The 20742-nt window shown below is 42.5% G+C and overlaps 1 protein-coding gene across 1 annotated transcript in view; it reads right to left on the bottom strand.

Annotated features, from left to right (window-relative positions):
* Positions 1-19394, bottom strand: part of LOC132539824 (piezo-type mechanosensitive ion channel component 2-like) — a 41181-nt gene extending 21787 nt beyond the window's left edge. Inside the window, exons 1-12 of the mRNA XM_060196036.1 lie at positions 19334-19394; positions 18979-19087; positions 18720-18893; positions 16697-16729; positions 16320-16432; positions 13405-13568; positions 11888-12064; positions 11269-11403; positions 8491-8691; positions 6371-6575; positions 4661-4762; positions 3448-3613 (exon numbers count right to left, since the gene is read on the bottom strand). Coding sequence (XP_060052019.1) covers positions 3448-3613; positions 4661-4762; positions 6371-6575; positions 8491-8691; positions 11269-11403; positions 11888-12064; positions 13405-13568; positions 16320-16432; positions 16697-16729; positions 18720-18893; positions 18979-19087; positions 19334-19394 — 1640 coding nt within the window. The remainder of the gene's footprint in view (positions 1-3447; positions 3614-4660; positions 4763-6370; positions 6576-8490; positions 8692-11268; positions 11404-11887; positions 12065-13404; positions 13569-16319; positions 16433-16696; positions 16730-18719; positions 18894-18978; positions 19088-19333) is intronic.
* Between the last annotated feature and the right edge of the window lie 1348 nt (positions 19395-20742).

Here is a 20742-nt window from a genome sequence, read left to right as displayed (position 1 = left end):
AGTATGGCTTGTTCTTTTTGTGTCCTATTTAAGAAGTCAGTCTCACAAAGAGTTTCTCCTATCTAAATTTAGACTGTCATGTTGTAGATTTTATATTTAGGCCTACAATTTATTTCAGGTTAGTTTTTGTATATGCTATGGCATATTGATAAAGGCTATTTTGTGACTGAGGGATTTTTTTTCCCACATGGACATCCAGCTGTTTCAGCACCATTATCAACAGAAAAGTCTGTTCTTTCTGAACCACCTGTTTCATTGTTGTAGGTGCCTATCTCTACAATAACATATACAACCCTGATGTACATACTTTTGAATGAGTCTCACAATAAGATAGTACTAGTTTCCTAGTTCTCTTCTTCTCTTTTCAAATTTGCTTTAGATGTTTTTGGTTCTTTGTTTTTATTATATAAATTTGTTGATTTTTTCCTATCTAGTTTATCTGTTTTATTTTAATGAGAGAGATACAGAAAGACCAGAGTACTGCTCAACTCTGGCTTGTGGTGGTGCTGAGGATTGAACCTGAGACTTTAGAAAGTTCAGGCATGAGGTATCTCCACAGCCTGTCAATTTCTTTAAAGAGAGAAAGACTCTTGGGTTTAGGGTACAGTCTTTTTAAAATAATATTTAAAATATTTAAATATTTAAAATAATATTGCATCCGCCGATCACAACCTAACCAAAGCAACGATTGCCATCTCAACATGCTTCACCTCAGTGTGTATCCAGAGACTTCACGTGTGGAATGACAACCCTTCAGCTTCATTACTCGGGTGAGACCTTTCCTTTTATAGTATACTCTAATTTCATCTCAGGTGGTTCACTTTCTAACAAAGTCCCATAACCTAGACATACACCAGTTTCTGTGAGAGAGAGCTTATGTGCACACGTATCCATAAACTACTGCAAAATATATACCTGAAAGCAGGATTACACTAGAGTTTGCAGTGAGTACCTCCCTAACACTTCCTCTCCACTATTCCAATCTTGGGATCCATGATTGCTCAACAAATTGTTTGGCTTTGTATGTTAACTCTCTTTTCAATCACCAGGTTCCAGATGCCACCAGGATGCTGGCCAGGCTTCCCTGGATTGAAGACCCCACCAATGTGTCCTGGAGCTCAGCTTCCCCAGAGACACACCTTACTAGGGAAAGAGAGAGGCAGACTGGGAGTATGGACCAACCAGTCAATGCCCATGTTCAGCGGGGAAGCAATTACAGAAGCCAGACCCTCTACCTTCTGCAACCCTCAACGACCCTGGGTCCATGCTCCCAGAGGGCTAGAGAATGGGAAGGCTATCATGGGAGAGGGTGGGTTATGGGGATTGGGTGGTGGGAATTGTGTGGAGTTGTACCCCTCCTACCTTATGCTTTTGTTCACTAATCCTTTCTTAAATTAAAAATTTAAATAAAATAAAATAAAAAAAAATCATTTATTTATTTATTCCCTTTTGTTGCCCTTGGTGTTTTTTTATTGTTGTAGTTATTATTGTTGTTATTGCTGTCTTTGTTGTTGGATAGGACAGAGAGAAATCGAGAGAGGAAGGGAAGACAGAAGTGGGAGAGAAAGACAGACACCTGCAGACCTGCTTCACTGCCTGTGAAGCGACTCCCATGCAGGTGAGGAGCCGGGGGCTCGAACCAGGTTCCTTATGCTGGTTCTTGTGCTTTGTGCCACCTGCGCTTAACCCACTGCGCTACCACCCAACTCCCAGGGTAGAGTCTTTTATACCTACTGAATTCCTGGTGCATTGGCTAGTATTTAACATGAAAATTTCCTGGGCAGGGGAGATATCGTGATGGTTGTATAAAAGACTTTGGGAGGCACGGTAGATAGCATAATGGTTATACAAAGAGATAGTCATCCCTGAGGCTCCAGAGTCCCAGTTTCAATCCCCTGCACCATCATGAGCCAGAGCTAAGTCGTGCTTTGGTAAAATAATAATAAAAAATAAAATAAAAGACTCTGGTGCCTGAGATTCTGAAGTCACAGGTCTAATCTCTTGCATTATGACAAGTCAGAGTTGTGCAGTGCTCCAGCTTACAGTGGTCAATAAATATTATATAACACAAGAATAAGTAGTTTGACATGATAGAGTTTCACTCAAAATATGTTACATGACTAGAAGGGGAAGCATTCAGAAAGACATAGAAAGACTATTTTGCAGTTTTGTTTTGGTTTTAATTTTTTATTATATTTATTTATTTTCCCTTTTATTGTTCTTGTTTTTTATTGTTTTGTAGTTATTATTGTTGTTGTTATTGATGTTGTCATTGTTGGATAGGACAGAGAGAAATAGAGAGGAGGGGAAGACAGAGAGGGGGAGAGAAAGATAGACACTTGCAGACCTGCTTCACCACTTATGAAGCGACTCCCCTGCAAGTGGGGAGCCGGTGGCTCGAACCGGCCTTATGCCAGTCCTTGTGCTTTGCGCCAGTACGCTTAGCCCGCTGTGCTACTGCCTGACTCCTTATTTTGCAGTTTTTTAAATAACTGGTAGCATTTGCCACTTGACTCAGCTATACCATTTCTCTGTATTTACGCAAAGTAACAAAAGTATATATCCATAGAAACCCTGCACAAAAATTATCATATTATGGGAGTTGGGCAGTGTACAGCAGGTTAAGCGCACATGGGGCAAAGTGCAAGGACATGCTTAAGAATACTGGTTCAAGCCCCCAGCTCCCCACCTGCAGGGGAGTCACTTCACAGGCGGTGAAGCAGGTCTGCAGGTATCTATCTCTACCTCTCTCTATCCTCCCCTCCTCTCTCCATTTCTCTCTGTCCTATCCAACAATGACAACAACAATAATAACTACAACAATAAAACAAGGGCAACAAAAAGGAATAAATAAATATTTTTTAAATTAAAAATTATCATATTAGCTCCAAGTTGCAAACAACCAATTGTCTATCAACTCATCAGTGGATAATTAAATTATAAAACTGTTATGGAGTGGAATACTACTCAGGAATACATAAGGAATGCTCTGCTGAAATATGACATAAATTAAATTAATCTCAAAACTAAAACAGTAAATGAAGGAAGCCAGATATCAAAAAGTACATATGACATAATTCCATTTAAATGAAATTCTGGAGTAGGTTCTATTTCCAGAAAATTCTAGAAAACTAATCTATAAAGAAGACATCATGTCAGTGGTTTCCTGGGGTGGATAAGTGATTTAGAAGACTAACAGGACATTTTTGGTATAATGAAACTATTTTGTGTCTTGATAAACATCTGTCAAAGCTCAGTGACTATGATAACTAGTATCTGGTTATTTCTCAACATATAAAGTAAGTTGTTTTGTTTTTTTTTTACTTAACAAAAGAAAGTCATAGTAATTTCTCCTCCAAAAGAAGCAATTCTTAGGCTCACAATTCCAAGAAAAAATGAAGACTGCCCAACCATAATAAGACTGAGGACCAGGGTTTCAGTTCCTACCGGCAGAAGATAAAGTTGGGAACAGGGCTGATCTGGGCAATGTCTTCTGGCCTTAGATCTCGGCTGATCTCCACATTATCACCTGCCTGCATTCTCATTGATGGTTTATTCTCATCCACAAACACTTGCCATTGCAGGGAGGCAGCAAGAAGAAGCAGGAAGTCAACTGTAAAGATACAGTGAAGGAGTGGTAGTTCCTAATCACACTTGCCCTTTCCATGGTCTTGGGTGCTTGTTAGTCTTGGGTCATGTCCACACCATAGGGGCCACCATGAGGGATCAGAGAGGCAATGTGTTGGAGGTGGGGAGAGCATCATTCATCTTTCATGCCATGAGGTTGTGTCCTTTGTCACTCTCCTTGCTGGGAGGGTAGGAATATAGAACAAGAATATTCTGTGAATCTCCAAGAGTCACTGAGAACCCCGAGAGGTCACAGAGTATGATGCACCTGCTTGAATCCCCTACTCAGTAAATGAATCCAGAGCTTCAGCAGAAAGAAAGCTATGTGGAACTGGATGGAACTCTGATTCCAAGGCAGGTGAAGGACACACAGTTTGAGTCTGTCGATAATGACTGGATGGATGGACAGGTGGAAAGAAAAAAAAAATTTTTTTTTTGTATGGGACAGAATTCACAGAAACAGTAGAAAGTAAATAAAGGTAAATAACATTTTGGCTACTTCCACAGCTCACAATGTACAGCTCAGCCTGTTTGCAACAAGATGGATATCTTTTAGACTAGCAGAGGAAGATAATCCCCCGAAAGAACTCAAAGAGCACTGTTGGGGTGGGGGGTGGCACATAAGTGCTAACTTACATAATCTAAATTTTGGAAGACCTTATTTCGAGACCTTTGGAAATCTCATTTGCAAAATCAGCCAGCCACTTTTAATTTGTATCTAACTAAATCTCTGGCTTTTAAATCATCGATTGAAAGCCCTACTCCCCCAGCCCATCAGAATAATGCTTATGAATTAAAATTCTCTCTGATGCAAGCATTTTTTAATTAGATTGAAACCTTGGAACCTGGTAACTATATTTCTTCACTGAGTACTGTCTGGGTGATTACAAGAAGATGAAATGGAGAAATGTCGGAAAAAAGATTGACAAAGAAGGAAAACTGAAATGGCACTTGGCGTGTCCTGAGTTCTCAATTGCCTGCCCAATCTGAAGTTCCCAAAGTGAAGAGGCTCTCAGACATCCTCAGTACTCACAGAGTAACAAATTGGCATCCGGCTTCTTGGCAAAATCTGGAAGATACAACCACTTAATGAGATTTGAATGTATTTCTGTACTTGTGGTTCTCCATGGGTAATCTGTAAAGGAAGGAGCAATTTTCTTTTTGTCTTCATTATTTTTCTAAAGATCATTGAGTCCATGTTCTGTTAATGCTTCTTTCAAATTATATGGAATGACTAAGATGTCAGATATGATTTCAGGGTCAAGAGAAAGACTTAAAAAAAAAAGTTGAATGGATGCTGGCAACTGTTTCAAAAACTCCGATAACTGACTTGCTGAGGAACCATGACCCTGTTTGCCTCATGGTGTTTGAGGTCCTGGCTGCCAAAAGAGATGTTAATCTACGTCTAGTGGTAGATCCAGGTGGCATGAGCCACTGTGGAGGCTGAGAAGTGAGGACTAGGCATGACTCTAGGATGAGAGTCCCATGCAGGAGGGGATTAAAGGTGTTAGCATCAATGGTGGTGCTGGAGGGTGTCAAAGATAGGAGTGGGGCTTGGGAAGCAGGTGGTGCAAAAAGGAGGAGATAAGGGGAGAACAAAAAAAGATGAGTAAGAGGTAAGTGTGCAGAGAAAGAACAAGAGGAGAAACTGGAAGACAGAAAGGGAAGACAGAAGATGGTCTGAAAGAACACATGAGGGGAATAAAGAGAAAGGAGAGCAGAAGGAGGAAAGATGAGGAAGGAAGGGAGAGAAAAAAGGAAAGAAGGAAGGAGGGAAGGGAGGAAGGAAGGGAAGAAAGAAAGAAAGAAAGAAAGAAAGAAAGAAAGAAAGAAAAAGACACTTGAAAATCTAAAGGAACATAATAGAAAAAATGATGATAGATATGTTTGTGGAGGGGGGGCCTCATGAAACATTTGTTTGTGCTAGGATAATAATAGCAAGAAGTTAGATGTTTTCAATTGAACTCAGGGAAAAACTTTGGAATTTTTGCTGTGTTAGGCTAAGACCACCCAAAGGAAATACTCCTTCAGGTTCAAGTTTGAGTCCAAGTCCTCCTTTCACCTCAACCATTGAGCGCTGGTGAACTCAGTCAGTAGATGGAAGAACATCCAGCACCACACCTTGTGTACAGCCTGTGTGCCCTTCTTTGAAGCCTCAGCTTCCCCAACCATACACAGGGATGCAGGCATCTGATTGACTTAACTAACTGGGATTGCTGCCAGGAAAAGAGATGAGAGTATTAGGGAAGCTTTAAGTGTACACAATGGAGGCAGGGGCATTGTTCTTCCTATTTCCTATTCTTTGTATTTTACTTTGTATTTGAGGACAGAATTAAACCAGATTTTCCACTGAAGGCTCATTAGGTTAGTGCTGGGTCTGAATAGTGATCCATTCTCCTCTAGAGCAAGATAATCCAGATGGTGGGCCAAATCCGTTCCAAGGTCCTATCATTCCTCAAACCAACTTGTCTCTTACAAAAAGAATCTGAGGTGGCCTGGGAGATAATGCAGTAGATAAAGCATTGGACTCTCAAGTGTGAGGTCCTGAGTTCAATCTCCAGCAGCACATGTAACAAAGTGGTGCCCGATTCTTTCTCTCTCCTCCTTTCTCTTTTTATCTTTTATAAATAAATAATATCTTTTTTAAAAAAGGAACTGAGTGAGGTACAAAGATAGCTTTAAGACACCAGACTTAGCATCTTTCCCCCAAAACCCCTGTGGGTGGGTGAGTTGCTTGGCTTACCTGTGCAGAAAGTAGGTGGTAGCCCAAGGCACAGAAAATATTGAAAGATTGCAAGACCGACAAGAAAACCACAGTATCTAGGCCAGACCTCAGCAATTGCTTTCCTCCGCCGAAGATACAGCAAATAAATCAGCCAAATGCCATGGATGAGGGAGTAGAAATCCATGCGCTGCCCTATGGCATTGAGGGCAGCCACAAAACACAGCTGAGATGCAGGATGAAAGACGGGAGAAAAATATCCATGAACATCAACAAGTGACAGTCAGGGAGCAGGAATGGCCATCTCCGTCCCGGGGATGAGAAGTTTGCTAGGACTTGAGGAGGCTGGGGAGCTGGGTTCCTTAATTTGTTTTTGCTTTATTGCTTTTACAAAGCACCCCATAGCCCAGAAACTCATTACAACCATTTGATGTATTAGCAGAATGGATAAATAACAAGACCCAATTTGTTAAAGTCTGTCCAGAGAGAAAATGAAGCAGAATCTACCAACCACAGGGTGATAAGGAGGCCGGGTAACATTTGCGGTAAGCACTGCAGTACCACAGGGCTCTCAGGGCCTTGAGACTTAAAAAGAAGAGGCAGCTAGGGCAGACACTTTTTAAAAGATCCCTGAGAGTGGAACAATAGCTCCCAGGATAGGGTCTCTCATGTGTGTGGCCCAGATTCAAGCCCTGTCATGAGAGGTACTGTGGTGTCTCTTGTCTCTCTATCTGAATGGAAAATATATCCCAGGAAAATAAAATTGGCCATGCATGTGGTCCTCACTCCATGGAAGATGAAAGAAAGGAATAAAAAGATCCTGCAAATTGAACATAAGGACCTCTCACACCAAAGATGGGGCAGAAGGAGTATTTGTAGGTTGACACCAGCAATGGCTAGATACACTAAAAACTCACTGGATGTCTTGAAAGCAACCTGGATTTTATTTGACTTTGTATTTGGGGGTGGGGGGGTCAAGCACTTTCTTGTCCTTAAAATAAAAACTAAGAGGGCTGGGTGGTGGTACACCTCATAGAGTAACATATATTACCATGCAAAAGGACCTAGATTCAAGCCTCCTCTGCATGGAAGAAGCTTCAAGAGCAGTGGAGAAATGCTGTAGGTATTTATTTCTCTACCTCTCTCCACATCTCTCTCCTCTTTCACTGTCTATAAGAAAAGAAAAAAATAATAATAACCACTGTAGAGTGGTCATGTAGGCACTAAGTCCCAGCAATAACTCTGGTGAAAACAAAGAATTCTTATAAAAGTAAGGATTATACCTCTCAGAGCTTGAATAAGGAATGCATTTGATAAGATTATGTGTCTCTTTAGTTAATAACTAGACACAACAGAACTAGAATATTTGGAATGAATTAATGGGGATGTATGCAAGCAGTAAAATCTAGAGTGAAAAAAATCTATGGCATTTGATCTGTTCCCTTCAACCAGTTAATTGCAGAGAGAAAGAAAATCTATAGATTAATAGCTTACAAGATATACCAGTCAAGGAACCAATTACAATGTGTGGACCTTATTTAGATCCTGAACTGAGCGAATTTTATTTTAAAGCTACCCAATCAGGAAAATTTGGATACATATTGGAGAGCTAATAAAGAATAATTTTTCATTGCACCCTAAAGGAACAATAATGCTATTGGTTTTGTGGTTCTCAAAGTCAGTATCTTTTAGCAGCATATACAGAAATATTCATGATGCTTGGCATTTTCATCAAAATAATATGTGGAGGGGAGGGGATAAATGAAAATAAGATCAATGGAGAGAGTAGATACCATAATGGCTATATAAAAATGACTTTCATTTCTGAGACTCCAACACCCCATGTTCAATCCCCAGTATCAATATAAGCCAGAGCTAAAGAGTGCGTGCTCTGGTTTCTCTTCTTCTCTCTCTCTCTCTCTCTCTCTCTCTCTCTCTCTCTCTCTTCCTGTCTCATTAAAATAAAATCAAACAAAAATATTTTTTAAAAAATCATCCAAGAAACTGATCATTGCTGAAGATCAGAGGATATATGTGGAAATTTGTGACAATGCCCTCTCTATTTTTGTGTACATTTGATTTTTTTTTCTGGCTTAAAAATGCTGCAATCTAGGAAGTGGGGGCATATGCAGAGACATCACCTCAAGTCCAAACTTGTAAAATCCATAGTTGAGAAAGTACTTCAAAGCAAGGAGCAGTCCTTCATCAAGTTGTGCTCGAGTAATGGAGTCAGAGATGGTGCTTGTGAGGGGCTCCTGCAGCTGATGATGGAGACGGTAATATCTCTGATGGAGACTCACTGTCACTTCCAAAGTCATGAGGGCCAAGATGCAGAGCTGGCTCTAGGCAAAGAAAAACTTGAGTCAGTGTTGCCAGGTACAGAGCCTCATCTCACCTGGATTGGTAGGCAAGCAAGTGAAATTTTCACCTGAACTCTCCCTCCTCAATCCTGTAATAAAATTATGAGGATGATCATGGCTGATCTGAGCTATTTGCCATCCCTACCAACCCATCCATTCCCAAGAGGAAGTGTTTCTTTCTCTAAAGAGAAGCCTTTTCTAAACCTGGGCTGTCTGAGGGGCTACATAATCTCCTTAGCATTTCTTTTCATTTCTTCCTATAAGAATTACTCTCCACAAATTCAAAGCTATCGATTTTCCAATTGATCGAGGTGCAGAATTCTTCATACAGTTAGACTCTTGACAAGCTGAGAATAAAAAGCCAATCATAATGAGTTCATTTACTTTGCTTGATTATATTACTTGATAACACAATATGTACACCTACACACCCTTTCAAGGACATCTCCCTTTCTTAACTGCCAGTTCTTAATAATACTGCTGGTTAATGCTGACATCCATCTTAATATATGATGTGTGAATTTAAAAGCCATCCTTAGCGGGCTCCCACTTCTTCTTCTTCCTCTTCCTCTTCTTTTTCTCCTCCTCCTCCTTCTTTTTAATGCCCTGTCATTGCTATGAAGTCTTTCCTGCACCCAGGAATATTTTATTGATAGAGTGAGGGCCACTGAGATTCAGAGATGGGGTTGATAGAGGCTGTTTGTTGATGAGCAGTGGCAGGGGCAATGCAGTGAAAGCCTAATTGTTGGTTATAAATATGCTGTATTTTCTCTATTGATTATCTGACACTGAAATGAAAAGGATTACCTTATTAGATCATATTTAGCCATAAGTATGCCCTGTGTGCTTCAACTTGGGGCACTTGCAAGAGACTGACTAATTATTTGAGATGAAGAGTGTGGTCTGTTCAGTACTCCAGCCGGTCCTACGCCTATGCAGATGCTGTTGGACTCTCTGCCTCCTTTCATGAACCTCATAGAGATTCTCTGTTCTGATCCAGCCTCCTGTGGCTGTGCAGAGACCTCCTATGCATCCACTCAGTAAATTAGGAGAAGGAGACTAAATAGGACTTCTGTTTAAAGATTAGGATGCCTGGCTCGTCCTTTTCCATAATTTTTTAGGGGTAGTCTGGAGATGATGGTAACTAATGGAAGTACACACTTCTTAAAATAAAATCTCTTAAATAAAACTCTAGCTCAGCAGAAGTCCCAGGAAATGAATCTTGCCAGAAAGAGGTGGGGGGGAGGGGAGTGTCCCCTGGGGAAACTCCACAGAGAGCAGAGCACTGTCCCTGGAGCACCATAGAGCCCGGTTATTCCTCTCCTTGGTAAACTTGTTCAAAATGATGCATTTTGTTCTTCCCTGTCTGTTACCACGTAGACTGAATATGATCTATTTCTTCCTTGATAAGTGACTTTCTAAGGCAGAGGGTCCCAGAGCTAGTCATTGTGGTCTGTTTGCACTTTCTTATGGAACCATCTCCAGAGCTGAGCTGATATATTTGCCTTCCCATTTGACTATGGGTAAGTGACCAAGTTGCTCAGACTCTCTGTACTCCTCTCAGGTAGGTCCTTATTGTTGGGTTGAAATGAGAATTTAGTGGACAAGTATAGCAGTCACAGTGGAAGGATGCTCAGGAATAGGGTTTCTAATACATAGATATTAGCAGCTCTCTATAATAAATCAGTTTCTTGCACTAGAGATTTGGCGACCCCTTTGCTACCAAAGTGCATAGACAGTAGTGACCAAGGCTCCCTTTATTTGCTACTTAACTCCTCTTTGTTCTAGTGAAGTTAGAGATACTCAGACAGCTGAGGTGAGTGTGTTGGGTCTGCCCATTTACCCCGCTCTAAACTGCCCCTGATGTTACTACTTCTTTCCCGCCACTTAGATAAGCACTGGTCAGATGAGATGTTCCACCAGCTGAGTGTGACCCTAAGATGGCATATCACTCTGCCCTCACCATCCCTTCTCTGAATGAACTTGAATAAGCAATCCACCTCTTGGAGTCTCAGGACCCCTCTCTAGTAAATGGGGCTACAACTTGAAGCCACAAGGTTTCACAGAAAAAGTTGGAGACAGAAGAGATGATACATTGCAAACTTTTAGCACTTGGAAGGGGTTCCAACAGTAGAACGATTCATCTCCCCATTGGTATGGGCAAGGTGCTGCCAGGCTTCGATTTGGGCTGAGTTGTTTAATTTTCACTCCTGCTAACAGCCTGCCTTTAATGTCACCTCTATCCTTATTCATTCCTGATCTTCCAAACTGCCACAAAAACCTCTCTAGGCAAAGCAGTAAAAGTGAATGAGAAGATGGAGCCAGGTTCATTCTCTGTAATATATAACTTGGCTACTGAAGCAATTACTTAATGTAATGTGCCCGGGGAAGGAAAGGAGGCACTGAGTTTATGGAGTGGGTGTCTTCTGCGTGCCAGGCCTGAGGCTGGACACCTCACCTTGTCCAATCCACCCTGGCAATTGCATCCCAGAAGTTGGTGATTCTTTGACCTGTCCATTTATCTGTGCCCACCCACCAGGGGCCATATTTCACCCCTACCTTCAGACAAGGCAACACTTTGTCATCACATTTTCTTAATGCTCCAAGCCACTCTGCCGGGTCGACCAGTTGCTGGGAGAAAATAGATTCTTCATCAGGGGGGGCAGGTAGCTGTGTGCTGTTTCCTTGCCACACCTTGGGGAAAAAGGAAGTGAACCCCAGGATTGACTGAAGCTGCAGGGTTAACAGGGAAGGACCCCAGGCTGAATGCTTCTCTAAGCTTTCTTTTCCCCATTTGTAAAAGACTAGCACCTTGCTTCATTACAACTTCTTCAAGCCAACTGTGGTCTTCTTCAGTGGCTAAGCACAAAAAGTCAATGGGAAAGCTCCTTATTGAGAATGGGGTCATCTTTTCCAGTCCCTTACAGTTCCATTTCCCTGAGAAGATTGGCACTGTAGAGAAGTGACAAGTCACATGTCTATCCCTTTGGAGTCTCTATGTGGCTCTTACCTTTGAAATGGCATTTATGCACTAGGAATTCTTTTGTTTGTTTTCTATATTAATGTTTCAGTGTTCACTCAATAATTCTCTTAGAGAAGAATCCAATGAGGCAGGTACTAGGGAACTCCCAGGATTCCCACCACCATTAGGTGACTGAGGGTTCTGAACAGAACTCACTTCTGTGCAGTTGGAAGAGTAGGCAGAGGGCACAACAGATTTCAGCTGGTACATCATCTTACAGATCACTATCACACAAGCCCAAACAGTAGAAAAACGGGATGCATGAGGGCGTAATGTGGAATAGGGCAAGGCCCCCACCCAGACAATGTAAAACAAGGAATTCATCAAAGAGACCTGAAAGAGAAGGGTGAAGAATGTGGGCACTTGCCCTGGTTCATATATCCTCCTGTATTAATGCAAATCAAGGCAAAGGGGTCTTAACACACACACACACACACACACACACACACACACACACACTGGGGCCAGGCAGTAGCGCAGCAGTTTAAGCGCATGTGGCGCAAAGTGCAAAGTCTGGCATAAGGATCCTGGTTAGAACCCCTGGTTACTTGGGGCCAGGTGGTGGCCGCACCTGGTTGAGCGCACATGTTACATTGTGCAAGGGCCCTGGTTCGAGCCCCTGGTCCCCACCTGCAGGGGGAAAGCTTGACAAGTGGTGAAGCAGTGCGGCAGGTGTCTCTCTGTCTCTCTCCCTCTCTATCATCCCCTTCCCTCTCAATTTCTGACTGTCTCTATCCAACAGATAAAGATTAAAAAAAATTTTTTTTAAAGATTAAAAAAAAAAAGAACCCCTGGCTACCCACCTGCATGGGGGAGTCGCTTCACAAGTGGTGAAGCAGTCTGCAGGTGTCTATCTTTCTCTCCCCCTCTCTGTCTTCCTCATCTCTCTCGATTTTTCTCTGTCCTATCCAACAACAATGACAGCAATAACAATAACAACAACAACAAGGGTAACAACAAGGACAACAAAAAAATGGGAAAAATGGCCTCCAGGAGTAGAGGATTCTGTAGTGCAGGCACTGAGCCCCAACAATAACCCTGAAGGCAAACACACACATACACACACACACACACACACACACACACACACACACACCCCATGTCTGTGAAAATAAAATAGACTCTTGTATTTCACACTAATCTCTAACATTTAACATATGAATATCTGTCACATATATCAATAAATGACTTGCATGTGATTTTATGACAAATCTTTTTTTTTCTTCCACAAGTCAATGTATTAGTGTAACAGTTGGCTATTGAGTAGATTATCTCGGGTATTTGGCTGCCAACAAAGTGATCTGTTGACAGATTTTGTACCATGTTTATTCACACTGATGAATACTTGTTATGCTTATACAACATTTTGACTATATTAGGTGCTATATAATTACAAAATATCTATGTTCACAGCCCAGGTTCCAGCCTGGTCTCCATCTCACTGAAGAAAGTTTCAGTGCTATAGTCTCTTTCTATCTCTCTCAGTCTCTATCTTTAAAAAAGATATAACTGCAAAATATCATCCATCTGATAATGAAAAAAAAAAGAAAACCCAAAACACCCACCAGACCTTCACTATGAGGTCCAAACTATGGCGAAGAAAAAAAGACATGAAAATCTGATTCAAAGTCCCCTAAACACGAGGGCACATGGTCCCTGGAAAGACCACTGACCTCCTGCAAGGTGAACCAGATGACCACTGGAACGACAAGCTTAACAACATGTATTTCCAGAATGCGCCACAGAAACACTTGAGTCCCATGAACCATTTCCAGAAGTTTCAGAAAACCAACAGTCAGTTTGTCGATGACCAAGCTCCAATCACTCGTTTCTTCCTCTGAGGGGAAGAGAAGGTTGTAACTGGCTGCCCTTGGAGACTACGTGGCGTCTAGTTTCTTATTTTAAAACAACATCAAGATCTGTGCATTTATGAGGAAACCAGAACAAAAGCAGTGGAAACTAGGAAAAGGTTGGGTTTTCCTTTTAAAGGATGCTGTTTTCCAATGATATTAAGGACCCAAAGCCCCCCAGCCCATACTCAGTCCCTCTCCTCCCTCTTCCCAAATTTGTATTGTCCTCTATGGTAGCACAGTGCCTCCACAATCTAAGTAGTTAGTTTCCACTTCCCCTCTAGAACAAGGGTTAGAAACAACAGCCTTGTAAAACAATATTTTCTCAGTAAATAAAATGATTGGGGAAAAAAAAAATCTGTTCCTACAAAGGGCCACAAGATAAGTATTTTAGATTTTTGTGGCCACATTCTGCCATACTACTTACCTCTTTTAGAAATATAAAAACAGCCACAGAGAATAGATTGGTTTGGATTCACTTGCAAAATACAAAAGTGTGAGGTTTGGCCCTGTGGCCAAATCTAGATTATCTACTCCCTAAGGGAGAGACACCACTATTTCTTCTGTCTCATCAGTGCTCATCAATACTCATCCGTAGAGGCCTGAATGAATAAAACCCAAACTAACTGGTGAAGAGTTTCAGTTTCGCTAGTGCCCAGGGGAAGTCCTTCTGCATTTTGCTGTTCCTAATACTTGAAAGAGATTACAGTTTGGTCAAATGGAAGAAATTAGCATGTAGTCAGTACTCAGAAAATATCTGGCATTGTGCTAAGTGCCTGACATTTATTTCCATCCCAATCAAAAGCTGAATCAAATACATGCATGGGCTTGATCACTTGTCAGTGGTTGGTGCCCCAAGTAAGCAAAACAGACCCCAGGAAGCTCTAGCACTTTTAATTTGCAAAGTATGTTTTTATTGTAAGTGCAATAGCAGCCATCAGCTCAGCAGCTATCAGAACTGTCGTGGAATTCTGAATTCACAGTACCAGCTAATGTGAACTTACTCCCCATCTGACTGCTCAGACTACAGCAAACAGGTAGCTAGTAAAAGAATGATATGGATGTTACAGAGTGCAAGGACCCGGGTTCAAGCCCCTGGTCCCCACATGCAGAAGGAAAGCTTCACAAATGGTGAAGCAGGGCTACAGATGTCTCTCTATCTCTTTCTCTACTTCTATCTCCCCTTCCCTCTCAGTTTAGTTCAGTCTTTATCCAGTAATAAATAAATAAATAAATAAGGGAGTCGGGCTGTAGCGCAGCGGGTTAAGCGCAGGTGGCGCAAAGCACAAGGACCGGCATAAGGATCCCAGTTCGAACCCCGGCTCCCCACCTGCAGGGGAGTTGCTTCACAGGCGGTGAAGCAGGTCTGCAGGTATCTATCTTTCTCTCCCCCTCTCTGTCTTCCCCTCCTCTCTCCATTTCTCTCTGTCCTGTCCAACAATGACAATAACAATAATAACCACAACAATAAAACAACAAGGGCAACAAAAAGGGAATAAATAAATAAAATAAATATTTAAAAATAAATAAATAAATAAATAAATAAATAAATAAAAATACCAGGATGGCTCTCCCATATCTGGGACAATTGGATGCCCCTTCTGTGCTTTTCCCTACAAAATGTGAGAAGAGCATGCTGAGACTGTATTGAATCAGATCAACAACTTGAATTTTTTTTTCTTTTCTTTTTAAAATTTTTTTATTATATTTACTTATTGGATAGAGACAGCCAGAAATTCAGAAGGAGGGACAGAAAGGGAGAGACAGAGAGACACCTGCAACACTGCTTCACCACTTGCAAAGCTTTCCCCCTACAGGTGGGGACTGGGGGCTTGAACCCGGGTCCCTGTGCATTGGAACATGTGCACTCAACCAGGTGCACCACCACCCAGCCCCTAGATGGTTTTATTTATTCATCCATTCATTTATGACTAGAGCACTGCTCAGCTCTGGTTTATGATGGTGCCAGGGATTGAACCTGGGACCTTCAAATCTTGGGCATAGGAATCTGTTGTATAAATTGCTATTCTATCTCCCCACTCTATTTTTTTTAATATTTATTTTATTTATTTATTCCCTTTTGTTGCCCTTGTTGTTTTATTGTTGTAGTTATTATTGTTGTTGTCGTTGTTGGATAGGACAGAGAGAAATGGAGAGAGGAGGGGAAGACAGAGAGGGGGAGAGAAAGACACCTGCAGACCTGCTCCACCGCCTGTGAAGCGACTCCCCTGCAGGTGGGGAGCCGGGGTTCGAACCGGGATCCTTATGCCGGTCCTTGTGCTTTGCGCCACCTGCGCTTAACCTGCTGCGCTACAGCCCGACTCCCCCACTGTACATTTCTTTTTTTTTTTAATATTTATTTTATTTACTTATTCCCTTTTGTTGCCCTTCTTGTTTTATTGTTGTAGTTATTATTGTTGTTGTCGTTGTTGGATAGGACAGAGAGAAACGGAGAGAGGAGGGGAAGACAGAGAGGAGGAGAGAAAGATAGACACCTGCAGACCTGCTTCACCGCCTGTGAAGTGACTCTCCTGCAGGTGGGGAGCCGGGGTTCGAACCGGGATCCTTATGCCGGTCCTTGTGCCTTGTGCCACCTGTGCTTGACCCGCTGCGCTACAGCCCGACTCCCCCGACTCTATTTTTTAAAGAATCAATCCATTTTCTGAAAGTGCAGAATTTTGGGTAATGCTAGAGACCAACTCCATGCAAGACTTTTTAGGGAAAGCAACATCTCCAACCTGCTGGTGCTGTGCACCGTAGCTTTTCATCCTCCTTGGGGCTCCATTCACCCTCTGAAGCACTGCATTTTTTGTCCTCAATGGTCTGCACTGCCTCCTTTTCCCCACTGGGTCTGAGGTTAAAAACCAAAGACAAAGCATTACGCATGAGGACCAAGTACCACCTTGCTCTCCTGTTTTATCAAAATAGGCCCAAGCAAAGAAGAAAGATGGGTAGGGATGGAGCCAAGGACTTTGTCATTTTTAAAAAATCTATTTGACTTGGTTTGATCTGCATGCTTGGAACCACATGTATGCCTTGTTCACATTCTCAAAGCACAACTCAATCCAAAAATCAAGCTAAAAGAATGTATTTTCCTTCAGTACTTATTTCTTACCTATTCTGAAGTTTACAAAGTGCAGCCTTAAGCCTGAAAGAGAAGGGGAGAGAAACAGAACCTTCTCTGTTTATGAAAGCCTTCATTTTCCACTGGATTTTATTTAAAAAGCAAATACCCTACCTGATTTCTAATAACTTATTCATTAATTATATTGACTGAACAGTGCACACAGATAGCTTTAAAAAAAAAAGTGAGATGGTATAAAAAAGTACAAACTGAAAAGTAACTCTCCTTCCAAGGTCTGCATTTCTCCATTCCTGGGGCAAGGCCCACAAAGGGTTTCTTCTGTATTCTTCCAAAGCTATGCTTTGTATGTATAAGGTTATGTATGTATATCTTTTCCTTAAACAAATGGTAGCACGTTCTATACACAGTGTTCTGCACTTCCCATCTCCTATTTGGCAATCTGTCTGGAAGCTTATTCCATATCAGCATATATATATACATACATACATATGTGTGTATTTATATTTACTCAATATATTTATATATACAGCACTGCCTTGTCCTTTTCAAGGGCTGCAGAGCCTTATGTTGCTCACACACACTGATTGGTTTAACCTTCCTCTCATCATGAGTGTGCATTCTCAGCTGGAATTTCTTAGAGAACGAGATTAACATGGTGCCCCACGTTCTGGGCCAGGCTTTTGGGAGAGAACTCCTTGCAGCAGGAATTTTAAAAAGAAAGAAGAGACTCACATGTCTGACAGGAGTTGCACATGGGTTTCCGTCGTGTTGCTGGGGGAGACAGATCACAGGGCATTTATGTTGGAAATGTAGTGGGGTTGGTGCTCCTATTATGTCACCATGGCAACCCAGGCCCCAAACACTGTCAATGTCTCTGAAAACCTTCAGTCTTGCACACGTTTGTGCACTGACCCGACAGGACCAAGGCAGCTTCAAAAGAGAACCTTTCCCCCAAGTTTTCTCTTCTTGACAACAAGATTCATTCAGTGTTACACAGTGCCAAGCACATTATTTGGAGGATTGGAGACAGTGAGAAAAGAGCACATTGTTCTTGGGTGTGGCTCCCCTTTCTCCAGTGAGCTCACCAACCCCTTTCCTCTTTCCTTAGAGCTTTCAAATCCTACCTTGGATATGAACAAAGCTGAGTAAAAGCCAAAAGCAAGCCACACAATATTGACAAAAAAGAATCTTTTGCAAGCCCTGGGGAGAAAAAAGAATCAAACTTGTATTCTGCACACTTTTCCATAAAACATGTTAGAATTATTGCATAGTTTGATTCATAAAACAGAGTAGGGTCTTCAGAAGACTGTAGTCTCCTGCTTAATTCTCCTTAGTAAAAAAAGGAACTGCTCTGGCAATGTATCCTCATTTAAAATAAGATTTCTGTGAAATAGTCTAACACTGGTGACTCAGTCTAAATTAGGGGCCAGGTGGTGGCGCATCTGGTTAAGCACACACATTACAGTGCACAAGGACCCAGGTTCAAGCCTCCACCGGCAGGGAGAAAGCTTTGCAAATGGTGAAGCAGGGATGCAGGCGTCTCTCTACCTCTTCCCCTCTCTATCCCCCCTCCCTTCTCAATTTCTCTCTGTTTCTATCCAATAATAAATAAATAAATAAATATTTTTTTAAAAAATAGGAAACCTATAAACACCAAGTGTTATAACCAGTGTCTTTGTGTAGGTAGGATACAGAGTGGCAGAAATCGAACCAAAATTAAGTAGATCTTTGGGCATACAGAGCACCAGCAACCAGAACCTTCTGCCTATGAGTGACACTCAGACTCTTACTAAAGGAATTGCAGAAAGAAAAAAGAAAAAAAAAAAAAAACCTTAGTAGTGGCCAGTACATCTCTGCAACAGGAGACGCTGGTAAGGAATGCAGACCTCCATCCCACCCACCTACCCGGTAAAGCCACACAGGCTCTCTTTGCCTCCTAAGTTCAAATGGAAGATTTAGAAAGAAGAAAATGAATTTGATCCATATGTCTAGAGTTGGGCCCACCTCTGAGTCTATTAACAAGATTTCTAATGTTGTCCCCAGGAGGACATACCAGTCCGACATGCTCTCCCATCTACTGGGACTATCAGACAGACTGGTGGTCTTCAGAAAGTCTTCATTAAAGTAATGAAGCTGAAGGATGCAGGCCAGTAGAAAGGTGGCTGGCAGCAGAATCTTAGCAAACAGCTCCACTGTGTCAAATCTCTCTAGTCCCACATCACGTAACCTGAAGTGGAAGAAAAGGGGACACCTTGAAGGCCAAGCAACAGGTCCAAACTACCCAGCAAAGATCCTCTCTGAAGAAGACTGACTTTCTCTTGATGCCCCATTGATGTGGGTGGGCTCCTGTTGTCAGAGAAAACCCAGAGTTCAGGAGGAACATCTGAGATCTGTGCTCTTGGAATAAACTCAGATTCATAGCTGAAATCAAGGGTACAAGGTGAAGAGAAGGTTTGTAAGAAAATAGGGTAACCTAAAAGTGGGGATAGGGACATCCTGTAATTTCAAGTTCAAGGGCTAGGAGATCTGACACAACAGAGTGGTCTAGTAGTAAAGTCCCAGTACGTCTTCTCTCCCTGGACTTTGACCTCTGGCCTGGAGGTCTTAGTTACAGCTGCCAGAGGTCTCTCCTTAAGCCTGAGAATAGGTGTCCAGACAACACAATACCATCTAGAAGAGTCCCTTTCCTACACTTGGATACAAGATCTAATACAACAGGCCTCCACATGGTCCCAATAGTGGTGTCCTGAACAGTTCCTTTAGTAAATACGGGCCCTAGTGAGTAATTGCTCTGTCACCCAAGAAGCCAGGGGCAGCTTTCCATCTGATACCACATCTGCTCCTGATCCCAGAAGACATGAATTATGGCAGAACTGAGGCCTTTTAGCAAATTGAACTATAAGAGCGACCACCCACCAGCTTCAGAAACCAATCCTTACCCCTCTTCAGACAGCCCCAGGGTTTGGTTGAAAAATCCAGCCACACTTCGAAACTGGTAAGTGTAGATAGCAATAAGGACCACCATTGAGTAAGAGACCATGACCATCCAAAAATACTTCAGGATCCTTCTCCATGAATTATAGTGTATCTGCAATTCAGACACGTCCCTGATGAAATGTGCTGTGCTTATTAGAGAAATGGCAGGCACTTGAGCCAGCCGGGGCGGGAGCCTGCTACAGCTGGAGGGGACAAGGCAGAGTTTGGAAGGAAAAATGCCTCATGCAGAAACAGCATTTCCAACAGAAATCTTTGCTGGCTCGAACCCAAGCTTATTCTTATAGGTGGGAGTTTTTAGGAGACAACCAAGTAGAGGGGGGGGGGGGGGCGTCCATGCTGGTATTTAAGATGCCTGCAGAGAAGCAAAGATCAGAGCTGGGAAGCACACCACCTGAAGGGTCTAGAAGCCATTGAATCAAAAGCTTTGTCTGTTTATTGAGTGATTTGGGTGGTATTGGAAATCAATCTCTCCCCCCACTCTTTGTGTCTTATGCATGCATCATCTTTCCGTGTGTGGTGTCCTAGCTGCTGGGGATCAGGAGAAAAGTGTTGATGTGTTTAGTTATGGATGGGGCTATGTGCCTATTGACAGATGCAAATGGGCCCTTAGGGTGGCCTCCAAGCCTTCACATTCCAGTCAATTCATAAGAGCCTCCAGTTTGCCACCATGAGAAGCCTCCTTAAAGTCAAGCGAGGAGCGGGAGGCATGGAGACTAGCCCTGCACTTTGGGTCCCCTGGGCCTGCTTAGGTCTGTGCTTTTCCAGGGCCTGTCTGCAGGGAACACTGGAATGCAACTACGGAGGATGTTCAGGCAGTCAGAGAGTGTCAGGGTGGGGAGGACCTGAAGTCACTGGGCCTGGGCCTTGCCTTCTGTCAGGCCCCAAGGGTCTGCTGCTGGAAACTGAACCAAGACCCTGGGCTTGGCTCCACATTACCTAACACTGCAGCAGAGGCGCCTTCCCATCCTCTGCAGACATTATGACCTCCCCTCCCCATGTCTGTGAGACTGTTGCTGTCAGGGAATAAATATTCTGTGACTTGCAGGATCGGGGGGTCAGATACTTAGCTGTGAGACTGT

This window comes from Erinaceus europaeus, chromosome 1 (genome assembly GCF_950295315.1).
Source record: "Erinaceus europaeus chromosome 1, mEriEur2.1, whole genome shotgun sequence".
In the NCBI taxonomy this organism is placed as follows: Eukaryota; Metazoa; Chordata; class Mammalia; order Eulipotyphla; family Erinaceidae; genus Erinaceus; species Erinaceus europaeus.
Note: the sequence above shows the minus strand (reverse complement) of the source record. Positions and strands in the feature narration are given on the sequence as shown.